The sequence below is a fragment of the Eschrichtius robustus genome, chromosome 11, assembly GCF_028021215.1.
Source record: "Eschrichtius robustus isolate mEscRob2 chromosome 11, mEscRob2.pri, whole genome shotgun sequence".
In the NCBI taxonomy this organism is placed as follows: domain Eukaryota; kingdom Metazoa; phylum Chordata; class Mammalia; order Artiodactyla; family Eschrichtiidae; genus Eschrichtius; species Eschrichtius robustus.
The window spans coordinates 40,211,377-40,226,574 of NC_090834.1; the positions used below are offsets into that span (position 1 = coordinate 40,211,377).

At 36.8% G+C, this 15,198-nt stretch overlaps 2 protein-coding genes across 10 annotated transcripts in view; one reads left to right on the forward strand and one right to left on the reverse strand.

Moving 5' to 3' along the window:
• Positions 1 to 1,953: 1,953 nt before the first annotated feature.
• Positions 1,954 to 4,943, reverse strand: JRKL (JRK like). The gene has a single exon (XM_068555127.1). The coding sequence runs from the start codon at positions 4,315 to 4,317 to the stop codon at positions 2,746 to 2,748; it is 1,572 nt and encodes a 523-aa protein (XP_068411228.1). The 5' UTR covers positions 4,318 to 4,943; the 3' UTR covers positions 1,954 to 2,745.
• A 104-nt stretch (positions 4,944 to 5,047) lies between these two features.
• Positions 5,048 to 15,198, forward strand: part of CCDC82 (coiled-coil domain containing 82) — a 29,593-nt gene continuing 19,442 nt past the window's right edge. Inside the window, exons 1-6 of one of the 9 annotated variants that reach the window (XM_068554944.1) lie at positions 5,048 to 5,132; positions 5,429 to 5,588; positions 7,355 to 7,438; positions 8,728 to 8,848; positions 9,996 to 10,726; positions 11,212 to 11,428. In XM_068554944.1, the coding sequence (XP_068411045.1) occupies positions 10,010 to 10,726; positions 11,212 to 11,428 (934 nt within the window). In that variant the 5' untranslated portion in view covers positions 5,048 to 5,132; positions 5,429 to 5,588; positions 7,355 to 7,438; positions 8,728 to 8,848; positions 9,996 to 10,009. The other 8 variants (XM_068554945.1, XM_068554946.1, XM_068554952.1 and 5 more) reach the window with 8 other exon arrangements.

A 15,198-nucleotide genomic window follows, 5' to 3' on the forward strand; every position in this document is an offset into this window, starting at 1 on the left:
ATTCAACTTGGTGCTGACGGCTTAACATTCCAAAGGTGAAAAGGAGAAAAGCAGAGATTACAGGGACCATCTACGAATGAGCAACACATACCAGTAACCTGGGACTAGGATGTTAAAATTCACATCATTACAAAACAAACCTCCCTGTAGGCCACATTTCCTTTTAATTTTCTTCTTCTCATCTAACCACCCCCTCTTTTATTTGAACCTAACGATCATTCTCTTCACCATATCATCTCATTTGGGGGTTTATTTTTTTTTCCCCTTTGATCTGTATGGATCTGAGTGTATACATGCTAATGTACCTTTGGTGGTAGTAGTTTCCAACAACTGTGGGAAGGCAAGACTTTCATGTTGGGACTATACTGTGCCAACTCTTCAATTCTCTTTGAGATTACCTCATGAACTAAAGAGAAAGGTTTGCATGAACTGTTTTCCCAATGGTGGGTTTTAAATTGCTGAAGTGAGAAAGGATCCTCACTGAGCACGGCTAACCAGAAATCAGAAAACAGATGATCCCAATTTCAAATGCTATTAGGCTGTGGATAAACAGGGAAATGGAGAGTAGTGCAAGAGGAAGGCTAACCTCATAAAAGGGTAAAAGGAAAGGAAAACTGCTGCCACAAGTGCACTGAAAAATAGATAAGTAAATTCAGACACCGGTGGCAGGTGGTGGAGGAAGGTGGCAAGGAATAAATGTTGAAGATTGGAAAGGTTAAGAGGTTAGCCTAGGTTGGAGAAAATAAATGTAGGCTTTGGCATCAAATACCTGGGTTTAAATTCTTACCTGCAGTCAAGTGATCTTCAGCAATTAAGAGTATGAGCTGAGCATCAGTATTTCCACCTAATTCATAATTTTAGGGTTACTGATATAAATACACTGCTTAGAACACAACACGGTATTCAGTAATTGGCAGCTTTTATAATTATGTTTAAGGATAGAAGAGTCCAAAACAGAACTTTTAGTCTACCATTGTTGGCAGCTTTCAGAAAAGAGCAAATAGCTACAAAGCAAAGAAAGAAGAGCCAGTCTCTCACAGGATAGAGAAAGAGTCACAAGATTCACACTCAAGGACACAAAACAGTGAACCTTTTACTAGATATTAAAGTTTAAAACCACACAGCTTAACAGTAACGTTAATTTTACCACTAGGTGGCAATGATACAGCTGAATTTCACTGACAAGGTTAATTTTAAAAACAGTGAGCAAATCCAGACAGAAATTCCAAGAAGCTTTTTAGTACAGATTTTCATTTTAGAAAAATGAAAACATTTTTATATACAATTTAATTTATAGCAAAATGTGTAATTATCTGATTCAATATGTATGTTAACTTCTGAGGCAATTCATGCAACAAATACAATTTTTAAACAGTTCTGGTCACAGATAAGTCTTTTTAAAAAACCTAGACATATATCATGAAGAGAACAGAAATTATGGAAAGCTACAAGTATCTTTGAAGCTTTAGAGTTCTAAGAAAGTCATTATAAAATGCAAAGTATTTCAATGAAAAAGTTAAACCTTTCAAAAATGACTGATAGAGAATTCTTTTTTTTTTTTTAAATTAGGGCCAAAATATGAAATAATATGCAGACACTTTGCTTTTAAGTTACAAACGAAATTAATATTCATATAGGTAAAATCTTTTCAATGTCTTGAGTAAACCTACATTGTTAAGCAAGTTTATCAAAATTCTGACAAACGAATTCAGTAATACCTTTTTACAAATGTCAAAATAATAAATGATGAAATTCCTTAGAATCTAGCACTTTCCATAATTATTTCTGCTTTCTTCATAAAACAGATAATTTACAGCTTATTAAAAATAAAAACTTTATTCATTTCTTCTTTTCATATCAAATAAAAGGAGAAGGTATGACGAATTTTTTCAAATTTTAGACATGTAACATTATAAAACCTGTACTATAATTAGATGAATAAATAATAAACCTATACTGTTATCCAATTAATAATATAATTTTTAAAAAGACCCAATTAAAACGAGCCTATTTATTCCCTTTGTATAAATAACTTAACGTTCCCCAAATTTTCAACTCCCAGTTTCTACAAATGAATAGGTCAGAATATCTTATATATAAGCTTTCCAATAGTTTTCTAATTTAGCAATCACTTCCTATATTTACTTTACTTCCAGAAAAAAGTCCCCCCCAAACAAATGTAAGAAAAGCATGATTTCTAAGTTATTTTATTAATTCATAGATCAGTTTCCCCTTCATTTTGAACTTCATTTTGAATTATTATAGATCACCCTGAAATCTAACAATATAGATATTTCTCATTCCATCAGTGTATACAAATATACAAAACAAACAACCACTTAAGATGGTTAGCACAAAGAAAGATTACTGCGGCAGCCCTCACAAATCAAACAAAAGATTTCAGGAAAGTGCTCAATCTGTTCACTGTTACCTGTAACTTCTGCTAGAAAATTTATGAAATGCCACTGTCATGGAAGGGATAATTGTAGATCTGCAAAAGTGAATACATACGTTATGTGTAATTTATACCTATACAGAATCAGCTTCTGATTATCAACACAGATAAAGGGACAAGAGACAGATGCTGCAAAACACATAATCCTCAAACCACTTCAGATACATTTTTTATATCTGTATTTCACAGGGCTGTGTCTGAGAATTCAGAACACAAAGAAAATTAAGCCATATTGCAGAGGTCAAGAGTTACACAATTACCAAAACAATGGTAATGCTGATATGCCGTTACTAACTTGAGTTTGTCATCTTCTGCTTATTTCTGATGGTGGCTCGAAGTTTACGTATCACCAGTCTATCAGGCAGAATCATATCACCTTGTTGTTCTAGATAATCCAATAAATTTTCAGTCCATTGGAGAGCAGCTGCATGATTAATATGTTTCTCTGGAATCAGTTCTATTTCCTCCTCCTCATTTTCACTGGATTCGTCTGTCTGGCCTTGAGCTCTTCTGATGATTTCACTGTCAGTTAAGACTTCATAGCCTGGTTCAGTACTGTCCACTTCAAGCCATTTTTCAATGTTCTCAGGAGTCACATTTTCCAATCCTTTGGTGTGTTGTAAAATGGTAGCCACAGCAGCCACTGAGATATCTTCTTCATCAAAGTCCAGGCTTTCTTTTTCCTCTATGGTAGGGAGAATCTTCTTCCATGCTCTGCTAATGGTAACTGGCTTTACTAAATTCCATGCCATTGCTGTTTCATAAAGTGCATCTAGAAGAGTTAGTTTCTTCCAGAATGATCTCAGGTCATTGCCTTCTTCCAAGTTGTTCTGGAGAAGACCTGCACGATAGTTTCTCTTCATTGTAGCTATGACTCCCTGATTTGAGGGCTGAATCAACGAAGCCACATTAGGTGGTAAATATTTAGCAAATATTTGGCCATCATCTGACCTCAGGACGTTTTCATTTGGATGTGTTGGTGAATTATCCAACAAGAGCACAGCCTTTTCTTGCAAGCCTTTGGATCTTAAGTGCTCGCGAACTTGTGGCACAAAGATCTTATCAAACCATTGTCGGAAAATGGAAAGATCCATCCATGCACCTTTTTGGCTGAAATAAGAGACTGGCAGGTTTGAGGTGTCAGTTGACTTGAAGGAGCGAGGTTTCTTTGCTTTCCCCACAACACAAAGCTTAAGTTTGTGTAAACCTGTTGCATTGGCACAACACATGATAGTGACTCTTTCTTCAATTGACTTGTGCCCAGGGGCTGTGCATTTACCTTTGATTACTGAAGTCCTGGAAGGCAAACATTTCCAAAACAGTCCAGTTTCATCTGCATTGTAGATCTGTTCCGGTTGCAAATTCTCTCGTTCAATAAAGTCTCGAAAGTTGTTGCAAAAATCTTCCACAGCTGTCTCATCTCCACTCAATCTTTCGTTTCTAATATTAATCTCTCTAATGCTGTGCCGCTGCTTAAAACGAGTTAACCAACCGGCAGAGGGGTTAAAATCACCGTCCATTCCCAAAGCATAAAAGAAGAACTCTGCCCTTTTTGCACAAATTGGTCCAGACACGGGATTCCCTTTTGCTCTTTGCTGGTTGAACCATTCCAGCATTGCTCTGTCCAGTTCCTCATACATGGATGGCTTCATAGATTTCCTCTTGGCCAGAAGACTTGTGGAATCAGAACTGCTTGCGTAAGTTATAATCTTTTCCTTATTTTTTCTTATATCCCGAACTGTTGTCTCGCCAATTCCATAAATCACTGCCAGTTGTTTGGAAGAACCTCCGTCTTCAAGTTTCTTTATTATATCAAGCTTATCTTTAATAGTTAACACCACACGCTTCCGTTTCCCTGACATGGTGAGGCTCTGGGACTCAGGGACTCACCCCAGACTCACACGGAAGCAATCCTCTAAATCCTGCCTTCTCTCACAGACTCACTTTAACACAGCCTTACACACTCAGTCTTTCAACCTTACCAGGCACCTGGTGGCCCTGACCCCTCCCCTGGCTGGGCTTGGCTGGCAGAGAGACGGCAAAGGACGGTCAGAGGGGCGGAAGTCTGAGAGAACAGGCCTTTAACTTTAAATGGGCAGTAGAGGAGGCCCCAAGTCACCGCGGATAATCCGGATTACAAACATTTGTTTTATTCCCCCAGTGGCCGCGAGAAAGACTATAACCCCACCGTGACCACAAGCCTCCTTCACGCCCAGATCCCGGGTCAACGGCCGTCACTAACCCCCGCCACACCCCAAAGTTACAGCAGAGCGCGGAAGAGCCAGGGAGTCGGGGACTGGCCCCCTTCCCCAGAGGGACGGTTACGCTGGATTCCTTTCCCAGCAGTCAGCCCCTTCCACCGCAAGCCCCACTTCGCCGCGTTGGCGTACTTAGCCTACACAGTCCTCCCCGTTCTTCACTGCCCGCCGAGCCCCCTCTCCCCACCTCAGTTGGAACCAGGACCCCGTAACGCTCCCTGCCTAACGCGCGTCGACCGCTCCTCCCCACCCCCACTATACGCTCCCGGAAACGCCCCCTCCCACCGCCGACCCCGCCCCTCGCCCCTCCCAGAGGCGGGACTTCCCCCCGTCCCCGGAAGGAGGAGGAGCGTCGCCAGTCTGGACTGCGTACCTGGGCGGAGGCAAAGGTGGAGGCGGAGGCAGAGGAGATTTGAAAGGTGAGGGCGCGGGGGCGGTGCGGGCCAGCTCGGGGCGGGGACTCGCTCCCGCTCCGGCTGCTAATGGTTTATTAGAAGGGCGGGGATAAAAAATTCCCGCCGGCGCTCTCGGGGTAGGCGGGACGGCTCACTTCTGCGCGTCGCTCCACTTGTGGGCCGCCGGGGCAGAGCTGCAGTGGGCGGGGTGCCAGTTCCTTCCGCGAAGGGGAAGTGGGCAGGGCTGATGCGCAGGGCTCCGCGGGTGATTTCGCGGGTTTCTGGCTTTTCAAATCCTTGTTTGTTTTCTGGGGGCCGAGCTCCTCTAAGGTCCGGGGGTTTGCGACGTCCCGCGCACGTCATCACGAAGCTCTGTCAGAGGGTCCCGTTTCCTAGCTACGGTGCCCCCTCCCTCCTGGGGGTGAGTAGCAGACGGGCGGGCGATCTGCGCCAGGTGTCTGCGTCCCGCCGAGGAGACAGGTTTGTAATCATGAAAATGACTGTGGTGTTAACTCCCGAGAGGCTCTGTTCCTTCCTAGGCCCCTCATCCCTGCTGAATTTAGCGAACCGTCTTCAGTGTTAAAGATTTTAATGAATACTATAGTTGTCGGGGAAGGCAAGCTGGCAGGATCCCCTCTATGCGAAATTGTGTCGTACTAAACCGTAATTCTAAGTGGGGGACATTGGCTTTCCTCCCTTTATGTTTCTTCATATTTTCCTATTTCCCATTTCTGTTTTGTTGTGCTGCCCTGTTTTCCAGCCAATGGAAGAACTGTGATAAGTTTATTCACAGCAATGCGATAAGAACAAAAAAAGAATCATATTCTGTAGCCCTTAAATCATGTATTACGCTGGCTTGTTTTGGTGTCCCAAGTAATCTCGTCAGATTGTGAGCTCCTTGGGATCAGAGACCGTGTTGTTGAATTCTAGAAACGCCACAGCTCGGAGCATGTGCTGGCACATAGTATACATTCAATGACTGTTTCTTTGGTTTATTAAGGTTTCCTCTCCAAACTGTCATATAAAAGGAAACATCAAAAGGGGTAATGTTTTACAAATAGGATGTATCCCTTCTGGTGGAATTTCAAGTAATGGCTGGGGTTCCACTGCCCTTCAAATTTTTAAGTGTAAACTACCACCTACATTGTTCATAGGGCAAGTCGATGATTCCTAGAATGAATCTTTTCTTGATGAATTAACCTCAAGGTCTAGAATAAAGGATATTTCTTCTGATGAGAAATTCAGGTGGCATCAAAGTACCCTTTTTAGTTGTAGAGTTACCGTGCTAGAGAAAGAACACAAGCCTTTTGGGTTATTGGCTTGACATTCTTTGGCAGACAAGATAGTATGTGCTATTTACATGATTTTAACCATGAAACACAAAGATGTGATAGTATTGATCATCTTCATTCACTTATTTAATGCTCTCTGTTTGGAGTCTCTTTTTCTCTTTGCCTAAAGGTAAGGTATCATTAAAGAAGCTTGATTAAACTTTCATTTCAAAAAATTGAGTGTATACTCAGCATATATAGAAATTACATCCATTTGCATGGATTATTTTCTGAATGAATTCTAATGATCAAGAGATACCTTACCCATCAGCCTAGCTTTATCTTCTCATTTCTCTCCTCAGGTTCAGTTCACTCACTTCCCTCTGTCATCCTTCTTCCCTCCCCAGCTCACGCAGTAAAAGTATCCACATTTAAAAAGAGGAGCCAACCATAATCAAATTATCTTCCTTTTCAATGACAGATTTTTTTGACATTATTGATATAAACAGCAATTTTGAAATATAAGAGACGCCCTGGAAATTTGGCAGTTGGCCAAATGAAATTTGTTTACATAAAATTTGCCTCCTCAAACATTCAATACTGCTGCTTTCCAAAATAAATTTTTTCTCATCAGAGACTGCCTTTCTTTGGAATCTTTACTTTTTGACTCAGTGGGGAATCCCTTAAATTTTGTGATCAGTGTCATCAGTAAGGTGGCAGAGGGAAGTCTGCAAATTTTTATCTCTTTTGCACATTCTTTTCTTGCCTGTTAGATAAATAATTTACAGACGTTTCTGGCCTAATTCATGTGCACTAAAATTCAGTTACATAATTTAAAAAGCATGTTTGTAAACTCTTAGTCAAACTGTTTTAATGATTATTTTCAGAAACTAAAATTTAGCCTGAATGAGAGATAAAATAATGACTTTTTGAAGGCATAATTTTTCCTACCTTGTACAAATATAATATTGGCAGCAGTCATTGTGTAGCACTGGACGGGGAATCAGGAGACCTGGTTTCTAATCGCTGCTCTGTCACTAACGAGCTGTGTGATCTTCGGTAAGTCATTTAAACTCTACATCCTTGGCTTTGATTTTTATAAATGAAGATAGATAATATCTTCCTTTTCGGATCATTGTCAGGATTTTAAAATATATTTGAAAATGCACTGAAAATTACTATACATATAGCGTTTTTTAATAGCTTAACTCTGTGCAGTCATAGGTATTTGAATAGTGTGACATTCTTAATCATTTCTATCATTGTCATAGGAATCACCTCTTGAAATGATAACTGTCTTTTGCACATGGTATAGTTCTGTAAGATAATCATCTAGTGTGTATGAAACTGCTTTTGAGTTCTAATAAAATCACCTTTCACTTTAATATTCCTCCTGTCCATACTTTAGTGTATCTACTGAGGCCATATCTGTCTTTTGTTTTCATAAACTTGTTTTCATTATTTCTCCCAATTCAGACAGATTTATAAAAAAGCCTTACCTTCTTATTGTAGTGTAAAGCACATGCCCAGTTAGCTTATGCAAATTTATAACTATATATGCTGAAAAAATACTTCTTTGTACTATATGGCTTCAAAATATAACCTGCCTAGTTTATCTGGTGTTTAATAAAAAGAAAAAAAACAGTAATCTGTTTAAAACCTGAAAGAGAAACTGGGGGGACATATTTTGCAACAGTGTGGTATACAATAATCCATACTTTGAAGAGTAATATAGAGAGCTTTAAAAAGAGTAATTTTGACCACACACAGTTTTATTCTTTGCTGATTTTAATATAAACCTTCTGTAAAATGCAACCTAAGTGTAATTTCAAATAGCGGAATATTTGGTCTATGGACTAGGATTTGGTAGATCACTGTTACAATGCTGAATGTATCTTGTAGCAGTTACTGTCATAAGGTCGCCTACATTATAATTTCTTGTGTATAATCTTAGCAACTGTTGTTGTTCTGATTTTATATGAGTTGTTTACCATTATAGAAGCAGTCACATTGCCTTATAAACATAACAGAATTTGTACAATGAAATGGGTGGTATCTCCCGCCCCCCAACTAAAAAGATAATCATCTTGGGAAGCTATAAACTTGGTTCAGTAACACCGCCATTGCTCAAAAAATTTTTGGCATTCCAGTTTTGGAATTACCATCAGAGTTTGCAGCACATTTAAAAAATTAATAGTTAATCTTCATCTTTTCATATTGCCTTTCATTTCTGGAAGCTGGTAACAGTCCCTTATAACTAAGACAAGTGAATAAAGTGGATATTTAAATGTCTCTTTGGGATAAAAAACGAAGTGTGATTATTTTCATATTTTTTGAAAATAAAATAGAAAATCTCCAGAATATTCTGTGCCATGGTGGAAATATTGGAACAATCAGCCTCATAATGTGATTTCTTTGAAGGAGACAGCACTCAATTGAATACATAAGTTCTTATATGCGTATTATGAGGTCAGTCTCATTGCATCGTGATCATATATTTATTCTCCTTAGCAACCACAGAAGTACATATGTGTTACCGTTTTTCTAGTTAAATTGTCTCTAATTGTTCTTTTACTGTATACTTGTGATAATTTTGATGGAGTTCACTCTTTTCTGAATCAGGAACTTAGATCATTTGTTTTCCTTCCCAATACCATGCTCTGCTTCACCATGAAACTTTTTTGTTTTTTCCCCTATGTTATTGGATTGTTAGTAAGTTTTCTATTGGATTATATTGTATCTTTAACTTTTAATGGTTTAAAACCATTGCCATTTTACTAAAATATATGGAGGCTGAAATCTTGGTAGATAAGTTATCGCTCAGTTTTGCACTGTTATCTATTTTATGTCACTTAGTACTTTATTACTTTCTTCATATAAATGTTTAACTTTTATGTTATAATTCATGTAATTTCTCTATTCAGAATCCTTCTTTGCTTATGGGAGGAATCATTCTGTAATCCCACCCTACCTTTCTATACTGGTCTCTTTTTTCCAGCATAAAGCCTTTTTTCACACCTTTTCGGTCACACTTATTTACTAAACATGTCATGTTCATTCTCAGTGCCAAAGTTTTGACTTTATCATTTTTTCCTGAACTCCCTTTTCTTTCATTCTTTCTGTTCAAATTTAATCAATTCTTCAGCGGTCTATCAGATCATATTTGTTCAATAAAATTTTCAGTGAAACACTTGCTGTTCTGATCTTCCTGCATCTTTACACTTTTATTGCAGTTATTTTTTTATCACTCATTTGGTACTAAATGAATACTAACTTGCATTTTTCTTAATTATTATATGTTTCTACGTTTTAGTTCTGCACATGGATAGTAATAGTCTGAAGAACAGGACCATGATTTTTGTATGAACCTCTTTCAGCACAACATACAACATAATTCAAAATAGATGTTCATATGATGATTTCATAGATGTTCAATAAATAATTTGTTGCATAATTTGTTATGCAAATTATGCAACCATCTTCACTCAGGTATTTCATGTGATTTTACCTTTGTGAACCATTTAATAACACCAAATAAATATAGTTTGTACCATAAATGCATTCATTGTTGTAATCTGGTTGTCATTATTATATTCCTAATAACTTTATTTTGTAGAAGCTTAAGTGAAAATGGTACATATTAGAAGACATGAAACGAAAAATTCTAAAACTCAAGAGTGTGAACAGAAATCTCGAGTGGATTGGAGGCGGACTAAAAGAAGTAGTCTCTCACAATTATGTGATAGTGATGATGAGCTTGAGAGTGATGAGGAGCTTGATAGTGATGAAAGTGTTGACAATAATGAAAGTGTTGACAGTGACGAAGAACCTGATAGTAACAAGGGGCTTGATAGTAATAAGAAGCCAGAAAATGAAAGAGAGCTTAAATTAATTAAAGTTGAAAGTGAAGGAAACAGTAGTAAGCATCTCATTAACACTGGCAACAGTTCGACATATGAAGAAGAAAAGAACAAAACCAAACATGGAAGTATTGACTTACCAGATCATGAAAAGCATTCAGGTCAAGAGGAAGATGATCTCAACAAACACTCTGGACAAATACCAGAGGAGGATTTAGAAGAAGAACACATCAAGCGAGGGAAGAGAAAAAGGATCTCCTCCGTGATGTACGACAGTGATGAAAGTGACGACAGTGATATCCTAGTTAGAAAAGTGGGCATTAAACATCCGCGTAGAGTGGTTGAAGATGAATGTTCTTCAGTGGAGATGGAGCAAAAAGAACCTGAAAAAACTTTAGCCGCAAGAAAGCGAGAACAGCTCCAGAAACTGCAAGACCTCTCAAAACAGAGATCTCGTCAGAGACGCAGTAGTAGTAGAGATCTTGAGGTGTGTTATGTTTTATTGGTTTTGTTACTGTTTTTAAATTTTTATTTAAAGTATTTTATAAAAATCAAAGTGCTGAATCTGTTCTATTTCACAATAATTCTAAAATTTATTTTTTAGTCAAGTTTCCTTGAACATGTTTGATTGCAGTATTGTATCTAATAATATTATTTTTTCATGAGCCTCATTCTTTCACTCTTTTTTAAAATTGAAAGACTTTTTAAAAATTTGGTCTTTCCTGTTTTTAATTTCTACTTATCATCTTAATGTCGATTTTGAACATTTTATTTCACTTACCAGGGTATATTATCTTCTTCCTAATTTCAAAAGTTCAACATTTAACATGACAAGATTTTTTTAACCTTAAAATATAAAATTAATTTCTACAAATCATTTTTTTATTTCGGATTTAATCTTTTAATTTCACATCCATACTGACAATTTTTTAAAGGTACACTTTACTAAAAGGTATGTTTTAATTTAATTAGGACTCTGAAAAGAAATCCTGCCCAAGCAGTGATGAAAATGATGAGGAGGAGGAGGAGGGGGAGGAGGAAGATGATTATGAATATGATGAAGATGGAGATGATTATATTATTGATGACTTTGTAGTGCAAGATGAGGAGGGTGATGAAGAGAATAAAAGCCAAGGAGGAGAAAAATTGACTACATCACAACTGAAATTAGTAAAACAGAATTCTCTTTGTAAGTTAAATATCAAGGGAATGTTTTGTGACTTGTTCTAATCATGATATTATACTAAGTATCAGATCAGCCTTTTACTATCATGTTCTAAATCATTGATTAGGAACTGTGGTTTCATTTTCAGGTAAACTTGTCTAATAATAGTTTATTCTAGTGGTTTTGAGAACCCTTTACACTCTTAAAAATAATTGAGGACCCCAAAGGGCTTTTGTTTCTGTGGGTTATATCTATCAACATTTACCATTGTAGAAATACAAAAGAGAAATTTAAAATATATCTATTAATTAAATGACTTAAAATAACTCATGCAATGTGGTAAGCTCATTACATGTTAATATAGATAACATTTTTCTGAAAAATTCTATTTTTTAACTCTATTTTTCCAAAAAATGAAAAGAATGGCATTGTTTTCCATTTTAATAAATATATTTAACGTCTAGCTTAACAGAAGGCAGCTGGGTTCTTATATCGGCTTTTGCATTCAGTCTGTTGTGATATTTTGTGATATTAAATTAGATGAAAGCAATTTTGTTTCACACAGATAGGTAGCTGGAAAAGGAAGGATTGTTTTTAAAGCATTTTAAAAATAATTGTGGATATTCTCATTTGACACCACACCAAAATTCAGCAAGTGATAGTTTCTTAAAGGTTAGTTTGCAGTATGGAATGTGAAAGCATATGAATGAACTTTTAATACTTACATTACATTCCATTGGTCTGTCTTGTAATTTGAATGGATCTTTTACCCATGCATGATTTTGTAATATCATGCACTGATCATTTGAAAAATATTGGTTCACTGGGTTATGTAGCTTTTCCATATTTTGACACATTTCATTATACAGTATTTAAGAAATCACATTCATTAATATCACCACCAATCTCATCAGAAAATTCTTTAGGTATTGGGAAGTTGTCAAGCTCATAGTAACAAATACAAGTTTTTCAAAATTCTAATTTCTACTCAAAAATCTGTTTTTTATCTTTGGTAACAAATACTGTGAGTTCTTGAAATGACAGTTTCTCTTTGTTCATTTTTGACAAAATATTTGACAAATGCCTGAATAACATAGTTGGTCAATAGTTCTCTCAAGTATACATGGTGTTTCAAGTAAACCTGACAAATGAGGCTTTTTTAACTCCCAACTCAGTTTTTCCTCAAAGTACGATATTACACTTGATATGCAGCACAAGTGCTTTATCCATACTTCCCATTTCATCTCACTGAATACAAAAAAGGTGTATACTCAAGATTCAAGATTTAATAAAAATAATAATTTTTACTGCTTCATCAAGGACATTCTTAAGTGAAAGTAGGTTTTTTACTGAATGCATAGCAATGATTATAATGATTACTAGTAGTTTGGTTCTATAGCCATGATTCATGTTAAGGGGTCAGCTGCCTTATCCATAGTTACGTTTGCAGCATCGTTGAAAATGTCAACATGGTGAAACAGCAGATAATTATCTTAGTGTTATTGCTTTGACCTCACTGATCACCTTAAATGGACTAGGAGACTTCCAGGGGTCTACAGATCACACTTTGAGAACCACAGGTGTTATCTGGCCTTTTGAAGTGACACTCAGTGAAACCTATCAGGAAATTAGAACCTTTTATATTTTCACACAATGAAAATATAAATAATAGGGCCCTGAAAATTTAGGATGTCTTTAAATATGTATTATTGTTCTGATCCCTATAATTGTACATAAATTTAAAGACTTTTTTATGATGTTTTACAACTCTGGTACAACTCTGTTGGATGAAAACATTTTTTTTTCTTCAAGAATGCATTTTTTCCAAAAAAAATTAAAGGGCATGGTTACTAAAGTTAAGTGTAATATGGTTCAAATTAGATACCATGATTTAGATAAATTAGTAGATTGAGGTATGAATCAAATTTCAAGAAATTTATCAGTTACAGAAATGCCAGTGATAAGCATCTGTGTATTGAAAGTTAATGACTGTTTTCCTTATGTCAGTAGGCACTGGTTCACCTGCCATCTGGACATTTGAATCTCAGGAAAACTCAATTAGGAAGTGTCCCATCATTCTGGATATTAATATCTAGAATGTGATAGAACATTTACTGAGAGATACCCACTCATAAACACTCCTGTTAATTAATGAAAATAAAAGTCCACCACATGGGAACTCTTTTAACTTTCTTCTCTATCCTACACTTTTATGCTTACTTTTGTTTTTTTAAGGGAGGTTTTAGACTTACTGAAAAGTTGAGTAGAAAGTACAGAGAGTTCCTATGTAACCCCTCATTCAGAGTTTCCCTGTTATTAACATCTTGGATTAGTTTGGTACATCTGGTGCGATCGATGAGCCAATATGAATACATTATTAACTGTAGTTCGTAGTTTGTGTTGGGGCTCACTCTTTGTGCTGTACATTCCGTGGGTTTGAGAAATGTATAATGATGCAACAGGTATCCACCATTACAATATCAGAACAGTTTCACTCTCCTAAAAATGCCTTGTTTACCACCTACTCATCCCTCCCTCCCTCCCACCCCAGAACCCCTATCAACCACTGACCTTTGAAATGTCTCCATAGCTTTCCCTTTGCCAGAATGTTTTATAGTTGGAATCATACAGCATGTAGCCTTTTCAGGTTGGCATATTTCACTTAATAATGCATTTAAGTTTCCTCCATGTCTTAATGTGCATGATAGCTCATTTCTTTTTATCACTGAATAATATTCCATTGTATGGATGTACCACAGTTTGTTTATCCATTCACCTGTTGAGGGACATGTTGGTAGCTTCCAAGTTTTGGCAATTATGGATAAAGCTGCTATAAATATTTGTGTGCAAATTTATCTATGGACATAAGTTTCCAACTCATTTGGGTAAATATCAAGGAGTTCTGTGCTTGCTTTTACTATTGAGCATCTCCACCTTAGAAGGAGATGTACCTCATTTTTTATGCAATACATTTTATCTTATGTGTTCTTAATTGAAGCTTCTCCTTCTGACTCTATCCTTACAAGCTCTCTTTTCTCAACTTGTAACCATATTAATGCCTTTCCTCCCTTGAGTTGGCATGTTCTATTAGCCACCATTCTAAATCTTACCATTTTGTTCAAGTCTCCCAGTAACTCTGCAAAGCATTGTGCTTAGACTATTATACCCATCAATCCAGTGAAATTGCTCTCACTGAAGTTAGTGATAACTTTTTGGTTGCCAAGATGCGCTTTGGTTCTTATGTTAACCTGATACTGCTGTGTGCTTTGCCACTAACCATTGACAACTCTCACTTTCAAAGTTCTCTTTTTCGCTTCTTGCATTCCCCTTTATAATATTGCTGTCCTCTTTTTCCATTTGCCATGTAAATATCGATGTTTCTAAAGGTTCCATCCTCAAACTACCTTCATTTTGCTTGTGCTTCAGGCAGTCTCTGCCCCATAACTTCAGCCCAATCTATGGGGAAATTCCCAAACTTTTATTTCCAGCACAGATTTCTCCATAGTCTTAAGGCCCAATTTTTAAATCTTTTTATTGAACATTGTCATCAGGGTGTCTCTCAGACATCTCACACTCAATATGTGCAAAACTAAATGATTGAGAAGGGAGCGTAAGGGAGTTTTGGGCTGGTGGTAGAACTTGTTTTTTTGATTGTCATGGTGGTTACACAACTTCGTGTTTTGGTCACAGAACTGTGCACCAAAAAGAGTGAATTTTATGGTATGTGAAAAAGTAAAGCTCAATAAAGAAATCCAAATGAGCATCCCTACTTCCCAAAAAATTACCTAAATCGT

Coding starts and splice junctions, on each gene's coding strand:
- JRKL (XM_068555127.1), bottom strand. CDS start 4,317: ATGTCAGGGAAACGGAAGCGTGTGGTGTTAACTATTAAAGATAAGCTT.